The 16,155-nt window shown below is 45.7% G+C and overlaps 1 protein-coding gene across 1 annotated transcript in view; it reads right to left on the reverse strand.

The window, feature by feature from the left end:
• The window catches only part of SMC3 (structural maintenance of chromosomes 3), a 95,606-nt gene extending 79,812 nt beyond the window's left edge, over positions 1 to 15,794 (reverse strand). The window contains exons 1-4 of the mRNA XM_073595899.1: positions 15,631 to 15,794; positions 13,245 to 13,320; positions 10,915 to 10,953; positions 4,066 to 4,133 (exon numbers count right to left, since the gene is read on the reverse strand). Coding sequence (XP_073452000.1) covers positions 4,066 to 4,133; positions 10,915 to 10,953; positions 13,245 to 13,320; positions 15,631 to 15,645 — 198 coding nt within the window. The 5' untranslated portion in view covers positions 15,646 to 15,794. The remainder of the gene's footprint in view (positions 1 to 4,065; positions 4,134 to 10,914; positions 10,954 to 13,244; positions 13,321 to 15,630) is intronic.
• Positions 15,795 to 16,155: the final 361 nt, after the last annotated feature.

Below are 16,155 nucleotides of genomic sequence, written 5' to 3' on the forward strand. Positions count from 1 at the left end.
TCTCTACCCCTGGAATGAAGTTTGCCGAAATGAACGGCAGATGTTCTTCTGCCCAGGTTAGGATATGGTTTACCTCTCCCTGGGCTGCCTGACTTCTGGTGCCCCCTTGGTGATTGATATAAGCCACTGCTGTGGCATTGTCGGATTGAATCCTGACAGGAGAATTCTGCAACCTGAACGTCCAGGACCTTAGGGCTAAACGCGCTACCCGAAAATCTAGAATGTTGATGGGCAAGGTCCTTTCGGTTCTGGACCATTTCCCTTGGACAGACGCTTCTTCCAGGTCTGCTCCCCAACCTGAAAGGCTGGCATCTGTTCTTACCACCTTCCAGGTAACCATTAAGGATTTCCCCTTTTGCAGATTCTCAGATATCCTCCACCAACTGAGGCTCTGGCGCACCTTTGGCGACAACCGCATTGGAAAATCTAGCTTTTGAATCTTTTTGTTCCAGGCCGATAGGATACTGTTTTGCAGCAGTATTGAATGAAACCGAGCATAGGGAACTGCTTAGAATGAAGCCACCATCTTCCCCAATAACCTCATACAAAAGGTGAATGGAAGGACCTTTCTTTGCCCTGACCACTTGGACCAGCTCCTTTATGGCGCTGATCTTTGCCTGGGGTAAAAAAAATCTTCTTCTGGGCTGTATCTATGACCAGACCCAAGTACTCTAATCTTCTTACTGGCTTAAAAGAAGATTTCTCTAGGTTGATGACCCAACCTAGGTATTCCAGGTGGTTGATTGTGGTGACCACACTTTGATCCAAGCGGACTACTGACCAGTCTATTAAGAGCAGGTCGTCTAGGTATGCTATTATTGTTATACCTCTAGTCCTTAATCTGGCCAGAGGAAGGGTCAGATGTTTTGTAAACACCCGAGGTGCAGTAGCTAGACCGAAAGGAAAGGCTGCAAACTGAAAATGAAGTTTTTCTACTTCGAAACGCAGATACTTCTGGTGAGCGGGGAAAATAGGTACATGCAGGTATGCATCCCTGTCGATTGATGCCAGAAGCTCTCCCCCTTGTAAGATGGAGACTACTAACCGGATTGATTCCATGCGAAAAGAGCGAATCTTCAGGAAATGGTTTAGATCTTTGAGATCTAGTATGGGTCTGACATCCCCATTTGGTTTTGGTACCATGAAAAATGTTCGATCAAAACCCTGACCCCTGGAAGAGGGGACCATCATGATCACTTTTTGTAACAAAAGTCAGTCTAACACTAGAAAGAGAGACTTCTTTTTCTCTGGATCTTTGGGACATTTGACTTGAGGAAACGAGGAGACGGGAATTCTCGGAACTGTAGTTTGTAACCTAGAGCTATTGTGGAGACCACCCATCTGTCCCCAAATACTTCCTGCCAGACCTTTGAGAACTGCAAAAGTCCCCCCCCCCCCCCCCACTCGAGTGAGCGGAGGCGCACCTTCATAAAAAGGCTTTAGCGTTCTGTCTTGCGGGTTTCTTCCCCCAGGACCTCTTTTGTCCCTGGGGTTGACCCTGAGGTTTACCTCTTGAACATGACGGTGGAGGCCGTCGCGACTGCCTGGAGGCTGATGACTCTAGCACCAGAGAAAGAGCCAGTTTACATGAGGGACTCTTTAACTGGCAAAAGGGTACTTTTCCCACTTGATAGGTTTTGGATATATTTGTCCAAATCCTCCCCAAACAGCTTTTCACCGCGGAAAGGAAAACCAGCCAGGAGCTTTTTGCATGGCGCTTCGCTGACCAACTTATCAATCGTAAGATTCTACAGATATGCACCAACCCAAGCGCAAGGTGAGAGGTTTGAAGAATAGAATCTCTAATTGCGTCAATTGCAAAGCACAAAGCCGCTGGCAGCTCAGCTAATTCCTGGGCCTGCTGTCCAGGGACCACCTTGAGTACCTGTTTCAACTGGTCTCTCAAGGACTGACATACCCCAATTGCTGCCACTGCAGGTTGAGCCACTGAATCTGCCAGGGAAAATAATGTTTTTTTTTTTTTTTTTTTTAACAGAAATACCAATTTTTTACCAGTTGGATCCCTAAGCATTTGAGCATTGTCTACCGGACAAGTCAAACTTTTATTCACAGAGGCTATAGCAGCGTCAATTGCTGGTATACTCTACCTTAGTAAATTTTTTTCTCCATAGGATAAAGTGTTAAGCACTTTTGCCCTCCTAAAAAGTTTTCATCTGGGTGATCCCACTCAGAATACATAAGCTTTTCTAGTAATGAATGGACAGGAAAGGTACGCAAGGCTTGAGTGAACCCAAACAGGAAGTGGGCTCTTCAGCCGACAACGTTAAGGATAGCTTAAATGTGGAGCGGACCATTTCAGTAAAAAACTGCACCCGCAACTTCTCAAGCATGTGAGGCTGAAGAAGATCCTTCCCCACTTGATACCTCGGAAGAGGAGTCATCAGCCTGTTCACGGTCCCCTGAGGGGGATTCATCTTCCCCCTCCGACAGTTCCCCCGTTTGAGGATCCTGGGTGGTAGACGGGAACCTAATGCGTTTTCTTCCACTTTGTGAAGATGCGATTAAAGCCGCTAATCTTTCCTCTAAACCACTCATAGCTGAGGAGAAAACCTGCTCAGTTATACAGACAGGGGCTGAAGTGTTGGAAGCAATAGCAGCCCCTGATGAGCCTGATGGCTCACTCTGACCAGCCTTTTTAGAACGGGATGGTGTCGCAGAGGGAGGGTCCTTAGGACCTGAGGGCGACCCCTTCATGTCCTTTGTCTTTGTGGCATTTGAACCACCTCCTCTGGTCATAGTGCTGAGCATAAAAGCAGAGGTACCACAAAACAAATGCACCCGCTGCTGAGCAATAGTCCAGCAACTGTTGCTGCTATTAAACTCAGCCTGATGCTTAAAGTAAATGTGCCTGGGAATGCCTGTGTCACCCACTCACATGCCATCCGTCAACTCTGTGTCCCTCCTAGCTGTATGCACCTGAAAAAGGTAAATTTTATAACTATGCAGCCCGCGTTGTGGATGCTCAATTTGTGCCAACGCCGCTAAGCCCTGACCCCCCCCCCCTTCCTCCGACCACCCACAGCAACCCCCCTCCTTCATCTATTTTAAATTAGATTTTCAGCGCGAGGTGGGCTCCGATCCGGACCGACCGCATGGAGGAGGAGAGCTGCCGAAGGGAACCGCTGTAATGGCGGTGGGAGCAGCGCGTACACCGCCGCGTAGCACCATGCTCCCTCTGCCTGGAGGAAGCTATTCAGGTGGGGGGACATTTCTGGGAGAAGAAAACCCCCTTTCCCATGACTTTACCTGGAGCCTGGGCCCGAGGAAGCGTGCAGCTTGAAACACAGAGGCAAGACTGACAAGCATGAACAGGTACGTACTCTTGACAGCTCCCAGTGGAGACTATAGGCAAAACAACATTTACTTGAAAAGGAGAAGGCCCACAAGAATTAGAAAAAATTTAGGAATCTCCCTTACCTTATCCAGCTGCAGAGTTGTGTGGTAACAGACCCAATCTTCACCTCTCACGGTGGGCTCCGTTAGAAAACCTCCAGAGTCTGGGGCTCCCTTTTATTGGGGGATCCACAGCCCTGAACCTGTAAAAAGCACCCCGCCAGGAATATGGCGGAAAAAAACAAATACTGGATCCCGAGGTCCAGCTCTCTAAAATGGGAAGCATTACAGGTAAAACCTTATTGGCCTGGAAAAGACGCTTTGAATGGATCCGGTTGCATGGCTTGCCCCAGCAGTAAGGAATATTCCAGCACAGCACATCTTTACGCATGACCAACACCTAAGACACTGGCGAAAAAACTGAGGTACTCCCGGTAAGGGGAGGGGTTATATGGGGAATTGAACTTCCTGTTTAGGGTGTGCCAGTGTCCATCACCTGAAGGTGCCATATAACCCATACAGTTATTACTGTGGCTCTGTGTCCCGTGATGTACGATAAAGAAAAAAGGACGTCAATTGTTTGGGTACAGCATAGCACTTAGCCTTATCGCAAAAAATGGCCTGGTCATTGAGCAGCCAAAAAGATTGAACACATAAAATGATTATGTACAAGCATAAGAATTAAAGATTTTTCAAATAGGAGTTACTCACATGTAGAAGAGCCAATCTCTGCTCTGGACGGAGATGACTGAATTCATCACTAAGAACAAATTGGATGGCTGGAGGGGAAAATAACAACATAACATTTACTACAAAAAAAACACAAAAACATCATAATTTGATTTCACAACACATGATATATTCTGATTTCATACTTAAAAGGTAACATAAAAGTTTATCTTTTTTTTTTTTAAACATGTCATACTTGACTATTGCACAGAACGGCCCTAAACCTCCTCTTCTGGGTTCCTCTAGCAACGGTATTAGCTCCTCCTCTTCCCTGAGTGCCCCACAACAAGCTGCTTGCTATGACACTTGTATGGGCTTGATCCCGAGTCGGCTGTGTGTGTTTATAAACACATGCAGCATGGCTCGACCCTGTCCTCACAGGATTTGACTGACAGCAGCAGGGACCAATGGCTCCAGCTGCTGCCAAGTTTCCTGTGAGAAGAGATAGAGAGCAGAGAAGAGCTGCTGTAGACAGACACAGCACTGGATAAAAATCGGGCTCAAGTAAGTGTTTAAGGGGGGCTAGGGGGAGCAACTTCTGAAAGTGTTTTTTTTTTAAACTTAATGCAGGGAATGCATTAAAGTGCTTGTAAAGTCTATTTTTTTTCTATAAAAATAACAAACATGTTATACTTATCTGCTCTGTTGCAGTGGATTTGCATAGAGCAGCCTGGATCCTTTTCTTGTCTCTCCCTCTTCTGTGATCCTGGCCCATCCCTCCTGTTCAATGCCCCAAAAAGCAAGCAGCTTGCTAAGGGGGCACCCGAGCTGAGTCACAGCTTCCTGTGTTTATTCAAACATGGAGCCCCAACCCGGCACTGCACCCTCTCTCCCGATTGGCTAGCTGACTGGTTGTCAGCAGCGGGAGCCAATCAGGAAAAAGAATCTCGGACGGCTGAGACACTCGTGGACATCGCTGGGCAGAGAGGAATAGAATGCATTAAGATAAAAAAAACCTTCTGTCTTTACAACTACTTTAAAGTGGAGGTCCGCCCACCGCTGCAAAAAATAAAAGCCAGCAGCTTCACATACTGCAGCTGCTGACTTTTAATAATCGGACACTTACCTGTCCTGGAGTCCAGCGATGTCGGCACCGCAGCTGTGTTTCCATCAGCTGTCGTGTGCATGCTGCCTCCATTGCGAGCAAGGGAACTCGGTAGTGTAGCCTTTCGGCTTCATTCCGGGAACCCTACTGCGCATGCGCTCGGCTCCTCTCTCCTACTGGCCAGGGGACAGGGGGAGGAGGAGGGAGCCCCAGCCGTGTCATCAATAACCACGGCTGAGGCTCCTGAAAGTGGGGAAAGCATACCTGTGAAAGACTGACAAGCATGAAGGAGGAGGAGTACAATGAGCGGAAGTTCCACTGGGTGGAACGCCGTTTTAACCACTTACCGACCGGCTCACGTCGATATACATTGGCAAAGTGGCACGGGTGCGCATAATCACGTAGCCATACGTCGCTCACGGGGATCGGATTCGTAGCAGAACCGATCAGTCTTCAGGTCCAGGCCAATGATTTCTGGCCTGCACCTGCTGAGGTTCTGGCAAATGAAAATGCTTCCCCTGTCTTTAAGTGTAAACACAGACAGGGGAAGTGATGTCATCTCTCTCTGGAATTATTTTCCGTTCCAGAGAGAGGAGAGAGAACATCTTACCGTGAGTTGCACAGCACTACACTAACACCAGTACACTTGCCACCCCCCGATCGACCCCCAGTTAACCCCTTCACTCCCTGTCACTGTGTAAACAATTGCAGTTTTCAGATTCTTCACTGATCACTGCATTGTGACCCTAATCAGTGTTAGGGTAATTAGTAGTAGGCCCAGTTAGGGGGGTTTGGGGGGGTACCCTAGACCTAATAAAGATTTAACACCTTGACCCCCCCCCCCCCCCGAGTTAACCCTTTCACCCCGTCTCAGTGTCACTAATAGATCTTTTTTCTGATCGCCGTATTAGTGTCACGGTTGACGTTAGTTAATTAGTTTCACCGTCAGGTACCCCCATATATTACCTAATAAAGGTTTTAACCCCCTGATTGCTCCCTAGTTAACCCTTTCACCCTCTGTCACCAGTGATCCCCGTATTAGTGTCACGGGTGACGCTGGTTAGTTTTTTTTTTTTTTTTTTTATAGCATCAGGGAACCCGCCATATATTACCTAATAAAGGTTTAACCCCCTGATCACCCGGTGGGTGACATCAGTTAGGTTTTAGCATCAGTCAGGGTCTGCGTCGCCCCAGGCAGTGTCAGATTAGTGCCAGTAGCGCTAACACACACACACGCACCATACACCTCCCATAGTAGTATAGTGTCTGAACGGATCAATATCTGATCTATACTAGTGTCCCCAGTAGTTTAGGGTTCCCAAAAATGCAGCTTTAGCTGGATCAGCCCAGATACCTGCTAGCACCTGCGTTTAGCCCCTCCGACCAGCCCACTCAAGTGCAGTATCAAATCAATTACTGTCACTTACAAAACACAATAACAGCAGCATTCGCAGAATCAGGCCTGATCCCTGCAAACGCTAACAGTTTTTTGGTAGCGTTTGAAGCAGTCGCTGATGGTCAGGTGCTCTTTTTTCCTGCGAGTTTCACTAGTTGTACCAGTAAATTTTAGAGGCCACAATGTCCAATCAAAGGTACACTAGTGAAGAGGCCTACACGTTTCTGAGCATGACAGATGAGAGTGAAGAGGAAGTCACCGATCTTTCAGATTCAGGCTCAGAATACGATCCAGTAGACAGCAGTGGCACCCTGACATATAGATCGGACAACGGAGTAGTGGCCCCTGCCAAGGTCAGGTGTACCCGACCCTGTTCTTCTGCTGTTGTTGAGGTGCAAGAACCGCAGGGCTCTCGTATGGAGCAGAGAGCCAGTACTAGTGCCACTCATCTTTCTGGTGAACTGGCAAGCAGTAGCGGCCTAGTAAATCCTGGTTGTAGTCAAACCAGCACTGCAGTATCACGTGGGGACGTGGCGACTCCTATAAGTGCAGTTCAAGCTGGTGAGGTGTCTAGCACAACTAGTGTCCCCCAGCGCCCAAGAAGACAAAGACAGGCCCGTCGAGCCCATAGTGCCCCTCCTGCTGCATTTGTTTTCTGGCCGTTTGACGTTCAAACTGTATCTTCCCAGCAAGCGTGGCAGATACGGGGTCAAGATGTATAAGCTCTGTGACAGGGCAACAGGCTATACATATAGTTTTATGGTTTACGAGGGAAAAGATAGTCACGTGGAGCCTGAGAACTGCCCAAACTACATAGGGAGAGCTGGTAAAATTGTGTGAGACTTGGTGTCACCCTTATTCGGAAAGGGGTACCACTTGTATGTGGACAATTCCCCTCTTAGGCTGGGGGAGAGAGACTGCTTGAGAAGTAATAATTTGTTTGCAGTGAAGTGGAGGGAATTACAGCGTTTTCGTTCTGTCCTCCCTTCATGCAGACACGACAGTCCAAATTCAAACAGCGACTGGTGTTGTGGAGAAACCCCTCTGTGTTCACGAATACAACCTTAATATGGGAGGGGTGGACCTCAACGACCAGTTGATAGCATTGTACTTAATTGCCCGTAAGGCCAGACTCTGGTATAAAAAAAAAAAAAGTGTCTGTATACTTATTCCAATTGGCTCTGCTGAACGCTTATTTGCTATACAAAGCGTCAGGACGAACTGGATCCTTCCTTAAATTCCAGGAAGAGATCATCACAGCCCTTCTGTTTCCAGACGGTGCTGTGTCCCAATGCAAATGCAGTAAGCCGACTGCATGGGAGGCATTTTCCGTATGTCCTCCCTGGTACCCCCTTCCCAACGATCACCCCAAAGAAAACGTTGTGTCTGTAGCAAGCGCGGATATAGGCGTGACACCCGCTATTATTGTCCCTCCTGTCCTGACCATCCTGGTCTTTGCATTGGTGAATGTTTCGAACGCTACCACACACTAGGGGAGTTTTAGCGTAGGGTACAGCACTGCACAGACTGGAACACACTCTCACGGGGTCTCCAAAGAAGCCATCGCATTTTGAGAGACCCGAACCTGGAACCTTTACAAATAAAAGTGTTTTTACTATGTTTTATCATGTTTGCTTTTCAGGTACGTAATTCTTTTATACTTTACCGTTTACTGTGTTTTATTGTTAACCATTATTTTATTTGCAGGTACACCATTCAGCTGCAGCACTGATAAAAAAAAAAAAAATGTATGCATGTATGCCCATCATTAGAAGTGGGTGGATGCAGGGCGGTATTCTAATGGTGGGCATACCCACCGATCAATATCTTTTTTTTGTTCAGCCTACAGGCAGCATGAAAAAAAAAAAAAAAACCACAACAACATTACAATATATGCCCAACAAGGACCAGCAACGTACGGGTATGTTGCTGGACTTTGAATGGTTATACCAGAATGATACCTGCAGGTTTAGGTATCATCTTGGTATCGTTCTTTCATGTAAAAGCAATTCTAGCGGCTAATTACCGGCTAAACTGCTTTTACAAGCAGCGGGAGCAAATGTGTGTCCCCCCCCCCCCCCCCCCATCTTTCTTGGTTTTCTCTGGCTCTCCTGTCCCACCGGGGAACCTGATCATTCAGCTGGTGGCTCCGCCAGCTGACCATAGAGCTGATCAAAGATCAGAACAGCTCCAATCATCTCTATGGCCTAAGAAACTGGAAGCTACGAGCATTTTATGACTTCGGTTTCACTGGAAATAAACAGTGACATTGGGAAAGCATCTTATCTCACCGATCTTGCTGAGGTCAGATGCTTTGAGGGCAGAGGAGAGATCTAGAGTCCAATAGACCCAATTTAAAAAAAAAAAAAAAAAAAAAAAAGCACCCCCCATCTCCCTGTGCTTGTGCGCAAATGCGAACGCAATCGTCAGTCTCGTGTCATATGTAAACAGCAAGTGCACCATGCATGTGAGGAATCACCGCAAACATCAGATCGAGGGCAAAATTTTAAAAGTAGACCTCCTCTGTAAATCTAAAGTGATAACCTGTAAAGGCTATTAAAAATGTATGTAGTTTGTTGCCGCTGCACGGTTGTATGCAATTTTATAGCATGCCGTGTTTGGTATCTATGTACTCGGCATAAGATCAACTTTTATATTTTATCAAACATATGGGCAATATAGTATGTTTTAGTGCATTAGAATTTTAAAACGTTTTTTTTTTTCCCCAAGAAATTGTGTTTGAAAAATCGCTGCGCAAATATTGTGTGAAAAAAAATTGCAACACCCACCATTTTAATCTGTAGGGCCTTTGCTTTAAAAAAATATATAATGTTTGGGGGAGTAATTTTCTAGCAAAAAAATAAATATTTCTCCATGTAAACAAACAAAAAAAAAAAAAAAAAGTGTCAGAAAGGGCGTTTGTCTTCAAGTGGTTAGAAGAGTGGGTGATGTGTGGCATAAGCTTCTAATGTTGTACATAAAATACCAGGACAGATCAACCGCCCCCGCCAAATGACTCCTTTTTAGAAAGTAGACACCCCAAGCTATTTGCTGATAGGCATGTTGAGTCCATGGAATATTTTATATTTTGACACAAGTTGTGGGAAAATTACAAACTTTTTTTTTTTTTTTGCACAAAATTGTCACTAAATGATATATTGCTCAAACATGCCATGGGCATATATGGAATTACACCCCAAAATAAATTCTGCTGCTTATCCTAAGTACGGGGATACCACATGTATTAGACACCACCTTCAGGCTTTCTAAGGGAGTAAAATGGTGATTTCACTTCCTCACTACCTATCACAGATTCGGAGGCTATGAAATGTCAAGATAGCACAAAACCCCCACAAATGAACCCTATTTTGGAAAGTAGACACCCCAGGGTATTTGCTAAGAGGCATGGTGAGTATTTTGCAGCTTTCACTTGTTTTTGAAAATTAAGTAAAGAAAAATGTATTTTTTTTTCCTTTTTCAAGTTTCAAAACTTTGTAAAAAAACAACCTCCTACCTATAGAACCACTTTAAATGTGTAGAAAGACTGTATAGAGGAGGAAACAAATCATTTGGCAGATAAAACCGCTCCCTTGCATGTACTTCAACTGTGCATTTTGCAGTTTACCCAATGTCATATTGATGGTACAAATAAAAAAAATAAATTAAAAAAAAAAAAAACAAACACACACCAGTTGCCAATTTTCCAACATGGTGAAAAAAAAAATCCTTTCCAAGGGCAGCTAGACCCTGTCACCTAATGGCCCCTTCTAAACATAGAGCAAACTGCAAAACAAGAGTGAATATACTTAGCTTGCTTGCAGTCTGTGTGTTGAAGTGTCTGCTTAGTTGCTCCTTGGGAGCAGCATGTATTCCACACTTCAGGGAGTTTAGAATACCTGCTCCTTGCTGTCACTTCCCCCTGGCTCACGAGCCACCACGGGCCATACAAGTCAGTGCTGAATGTGGCAGCAGTAACAAATATTCAGCTCACCTGAATGGTCGAATACCTGCAGTAGCTGGAAAGCAGGGAGCTGCAGGGAGTGGCAGCTTTTCAACACACTGGCCACAGTGAAGTTAACCGCAGCTGACCGCCTCACATTCAAGTATGGCAGCAAAGCGGCCTGGCTGCATATATTAGCAATTCTGAAGTCAATCTCATAATTTACACACATTGCACATCCAGACAGGTGACTCCTGCAGTATCTTCCTGGTTAAACAACTCCGCTTCTTATGCAACCTCGCCTCCTCAAACCCCCTCAATTGACAGCGATTCAACATTATCTCTGTCAAGCGAGGCGGGCGCACTAAGAAACACTAAACAAGGAATTAACAGTATTTTGTGTAAACAGCTACTTCCCTCTAGTTCTTCTTTAATAAAATCTGAACTTACCGTAGAAGAAATTACTCTTGCCAGATCCATTTCTTCCCACTGTAATAAAAAAAAAAAAAAAAATAAAAAAACACCTTAATAAAAATAAATGTAAATTTTTTTTTTTTTAAGTGGCCCTCAGTCCGGAATAAAGGAGGGAAGCTCAGTGAAAACTATAAACATTTGAAGAAAAAAGTGCCATACGCCTTGGTTTTTAGCACGTTTACTTAGGCAAAGGTGATGTAATTTGGCTTTCTTGTGTGATTCCTGGGAAACTCAGGATTCCAAATCCAGTGAATGCGCTCCTGCATGGTGCTTGAAGCATCTTCTTGTGAGATTCAGGATCTTGGATTGTCCCAGGATTCTGCTGTGAGGCCCAGTGATGTCACCAGCATCTAGAGCACAGGTGGCAAACACAAGGCCCGCGGGCCGCATCCAGCCTGCCAGGCCTGGTCATGTGTTCCGCGCAGCGTCCGCCGGCTGTTTTTCCCACTGCCCGTTTTCCAGATAACAAGAGTAAACCTCCTCCTTAGTCCCGCGAGCATCTCCGGGTTTGTGTGAGCGTATGCGCCGCTGGCGCTCTCCTAGGGAACTAGAGTAAACATTTCCTGCTATTCTCCTCAGTCCTTCCAGCAGCGCATGTGCGGTTGGGCTGGGCATAGCTGTCAGCAGTAGAGTTTCCTGACAGTTTGGACAGCAATGTTTTTTCTTTGTTTATTTTTAGAGCCCTTTCACACTGGGGCGGGGGGCGTTGTCGGTGGTAAAGCACCGCTATTGTAAGCAGCGCTTTACCGTCGGTATGCGACCGCTAGCGGGGCGGTTTTACCCCCCTGCTAGCGGCCGAGAAAGGGTTAAAACCACCGCAAAGCGCCTCTACAGAGGCGCTTTGCCGGCGGTATAGCCGCGCCGTCCCATTGATTTCAATGGGCAGGAGCGGTATACACTCCCCTCTTTCACCGCTCCGAAGATGCTGCTGGCAGGACTTTTTTTTACCGTCCTGCCAGCGCATCGCTCCAGTGTGAAAGCCCTCGGGGCTTTCACACTGGAATGAAAGCAGCGGCACTTTCGGGTCGGTTTACAGGCGCTATTATTAGCAGAATAGTGCCTGCAAACTGCCCCAGTGTGAAAGGACCTTTAACCATCCAGTGGGCTGCATCCTGTGGGCAGGCATTTGGAGGACTTGCTCATTGTTGTAAAAGCCTTGTTGTTGTGCTGATGATTTTGATAAGTGATGGTGAAATAAGACATAGGGCAGAACTGAACACTGGTACTGGTGCTGAACACCGAGATCCGCCTACACAGGGAGGTACTAACTATAGCCCAATACACAGAGAGGTACTAACTATAGCCCAACACACAGGGAGGTACTAACTATAGCCCAACACACAGGGAGGGAGCCGCCTATACGGGGAGGTACCAAAGCTGGGCAAGGTAGGAGAGAGTACAGATATGAGGATGTTTTTTTTGGGGGGGGTTGAGGGCTGATGTGTGGGGGGGAGTGGTGGGTGCAAAGGTCATGACCTAGGAGGAGGGGTGAGAATGTCACGTTGCACCTTATATGTAAACTCTTGACTTCTAATGGTGTTCGGTCTGAGCAGTCTCCAATACAGTTTCTTGAGGATAATACCAGCGATGTGTGACTCTCCTTTTTGGACTTGCATCATCTGCTACAGGAGTGTGAGTGAGCTCGTGCTGGTCTGCACCTACCCTTCGCAGCACTGCGATATTAAAGAGTAGATACATAGCCCTACAGATACAACCGGCCCTTTCAGGCCAACCATACTGCTGATGTGGCCCACGATGAATTTGAGTTTGACACCCCTGATCTAGAGGAAGTGACTGGAAGACCAGCAAGTAAAAGGCAAAACTTTTTTGTTCAATTTTGGATTAAATGCAAAAAAAGATAGACACTCTGAAGTTTTTATTGTAGTCAGTGTCCCTGTTTTTTGAGTTGTCAGACCGAGAGGGGAGGGGAAATTTTTCAATGGCCAAAAATGTTCCAGTGACAACTATCTAAAAGAGAAATCCCCTAGGAAGACACAGACAGCAAAAAAAAAAAAAATAACCTGACAGGGGCTTTAACCCTTCACCACTCTTCATAATAAAATGTAAAAAAAAAAAAAAAAAAAAGGAAGAAGAGGTTGTGCCATAAATACACTTTAATGTTTTTTTTTATAGCTCTAACTGTTTTTTTTTATGGGGGCGGAGGGGAATTGCAACATAAGTGGACCCTGTATTTCCATGCAAGGACTACCTAAAATTTATTTTTGAAACATTAAAAAAAAACCTTGTAAAAAAAAAAAAAAAAAAAAAAAAAAAAAAATCAATTACCACCTTGTGCTCATACATACCAATAACATTGTGTTTTGAACTAAAGGGATCAACAATAGTCTGATCTCTGTAGCTGCGGAAGCCTTGGATGATAACCTAAAAAAATAAACAAATAATAATATAATAAAAATAGAAACGTTCCAAAAGGGTCATTACATCTTATTTCAACTGTCAGTATATGAGTTGCAGTGTACAGTGTGGTAAGTGTGAGAGATGCAGTGTGTAGTACAGTGGTCAGTATATGAGGTGCAGCATATAGTGGTCAGTGTGTGAGGTGCAGTGTATAGTACAGTGGTCAGTATATGACGTGCACTGTGTAGTACAGTGGTTGGTATATGAGGTACAGTGGTCAGTATATGAGGTGCAGTGTATAGTACAGTGGTCAGTATATAAGGTGCAGTGTATAATACAGTGGTTAGTATATGAGGTGCAATGGTCAGTGTACAGTAAACGAGGTGGAGTGGTCAGTATATTAGGTGCAGTGCATAGTACAGTGGTTAGTATATGAGGTGCAATAAAAAGTAGTCAGTATATGAGGTGCAGTGTACAGTGGTTGGTATATGAGGTGCAGTGGTCAGTATATGGGGTGCAGTATATAGTACAGTGGTCAGTATATGAGATACAGTATATAGTACAGTGGTCAGTATATGGGGTGCAGTGTACAGTATATGAGGTACACTATAAAGTACAGTGGTCAGTATATGAGGTACAGTGTACAGTGTGTGAGGTGGAGTGTGTAGTACAGTGGTCAGTATATGAGGTGCAGTGGTCAGTGTGTGACGTACAGTGGTTAGTATATCAGGTGCAGTGTATAGTACAGTATGAGATATAGTGAATAGTACAGTGGTCAGTATATGAGGTGCAGTGTGTAGTATGTGAGACACAGTGGTCAGTATATGGGGTGCAGTGTACAGTGGTCAGTGTATATGTTGTACAGTGACCAGTATATATAGTGAAGTGTACAGTATATGTGGTGCAGTGTGTAGTACAGTGGTCAGTATATGAGGTGCAATGTACAGTATGAGGTGCAATGTGTAGTACAGTGGTTAGTAAATGAGGTGCAGTGGTTAGTACAGTGTGTAGTATGTGAGGTACAGTGGTCAGTATATGAGGAGTGGTGTACAGTATATATGGTGAAGTGTACAGTATATGAGGTACAGTGGTCAGTATATGGGGTGCAGTGTACAGTGTGCGAGGTGCAATGTGTAGTACAGTGGTCAGTATATGAGGTGCAGTGTGTAGTATGTGAGGCACAGTGATCAGTGTATGAGGTGTGGTGTACAGTATATGATGTACAGTGACCAGTATATATAGTGAAGTGTACAGTATATGAGGTACAGTGGTCAGTATATGTGGTGCAGTGTGTAGTACAGTGGTCAGTATATGAGGTGCAATGTGTAGTACAGTGGTCAGTATATGAGGTGCAGTGGTCAGTGTGTGACGTGCAGTGTACAGTGGTTAGTATATCAGGTGCAGTGTATAGTACAGTGGTTAGTAAATGATGTGCAGTGGTTAGTACAGTGTGTAGTATGTGAGGTACAGTGGTCAGTATATGAGGTGTGGTGTACAGTATATATGGTGAAGTGTACAGTATATGAGGTACAGTGGTCAGTATATGGGGTGCAGTGTACAGTGTGTGAGGTGCAATGTGTAGTACAGTGGTCAGTATATGAGGTGCAGTGGTCAGTGTGTGACGTACAGTGGTTAGTATATCAGGTGCAGTGTATAGTACAGTGGTCAGTATATGAGGTGCAGCGGTTAGTAAATGAGGTGCAGCGGTTAGTAAATGAGGTGCAGTGGTCAGTATATGAGGTACAGTGTATCGTACAGTGGTCAGTATATGAAGTGCAGTGTGTAGTATGTGAGGTACAGTGGTCAGTATATGGGGTGCAGTGGTCAGTATATGGGGTGCAGTGGTCAGTATATGGGGTGAAGTGTACAGTATATGAGGCACAGTGGTCAGTATATGGGGTGCAGTGGTCAGTGTGTGAGGTGCAGTGGTCAGTATATCAGGTGCAGTGTATAGTACAGTGGTCAGTATATGATGTGCAGTGTGTAGTATGTGAGGTACAGTGGTCATTATATGAGGTGTGGTGTACAGTATATGATGTACAGTGACCAGTATATATGGTGAAGTGTACAGTATATGAGGTACAGTTGTCAGTATATGGTGTGTAGTATGAGGTACAGTGGTCAGTATATGGTGTGTAGTATGAGGTACAGTGGTCAGTATATGGTGTGTAGTATGAGGTACAGTGGTCAGTATATGGTGTGTAGTATGTAAGGTACAGTGTCTCTCAGGCCCGGACAGTATACAGTGTGTACAGTATGAATTCTCTGGCCCTGTCAGGCCTCGGCTCCCCGCCGGGCTCCTCCTCCGCCTCCCCCAGCCCCACCGCCCGGTACCTGTTTGATATACATGTCCGCGGTTCTTCCGGGCCCTCCTGCGTGGCCTCGCTCCGGTAGGGGGTGTGGGGGGCCGCTCTCCCGGGCCCGGATTCTGTTAGTACCAGTCTCCCGCCAGCAGACAAAATGGCGGTCGTCTCCTCCTCACACACCGAGGACCGTACCAACTACGAGGAGTGGGGGAATACGGATCTCTGGGAGAGCGCGGGAAGGGGAACCGGGGAGAGCCGAGGGTACAGCGTTACATAGGATAGGGAGGAAAGAAGGAAGGGACTCCAGCCACACCGGAGAACCGAGGAATGAGAGAGATTGACCTCCCCGTGACCGGCGAGATGTGGTACAGTCCGCCTGAGGAACACTCTGGCGCCAAACTAAACACAACTCAGTATGTACACAACACAGTCAGTGTACACATATATGTCCTATACAGGGCTATACCTTACACACTACACTATATACACCGTTATACTATACACACTACACTATATACACTGTTGTATCATACAAACTACACTGTATACCATA

The sequence above is a fragment of the Aquarana catesbeiana genome, linkage group LG08, assembly GCF_042186555.1.
Source record: "Aquarana catesbeiana isolate 2022-GZ linkage group LG08, ASM4218655v1, whole genome shotgun sequence".
In the NCBI taxonomy this organism is placed as follows: domain Eukaryota; kingdom Metazoa; phylum Chordata; class Amphibia; order Anura; family Ranidae; genus Aquarana; species Aquarana catesbeiana.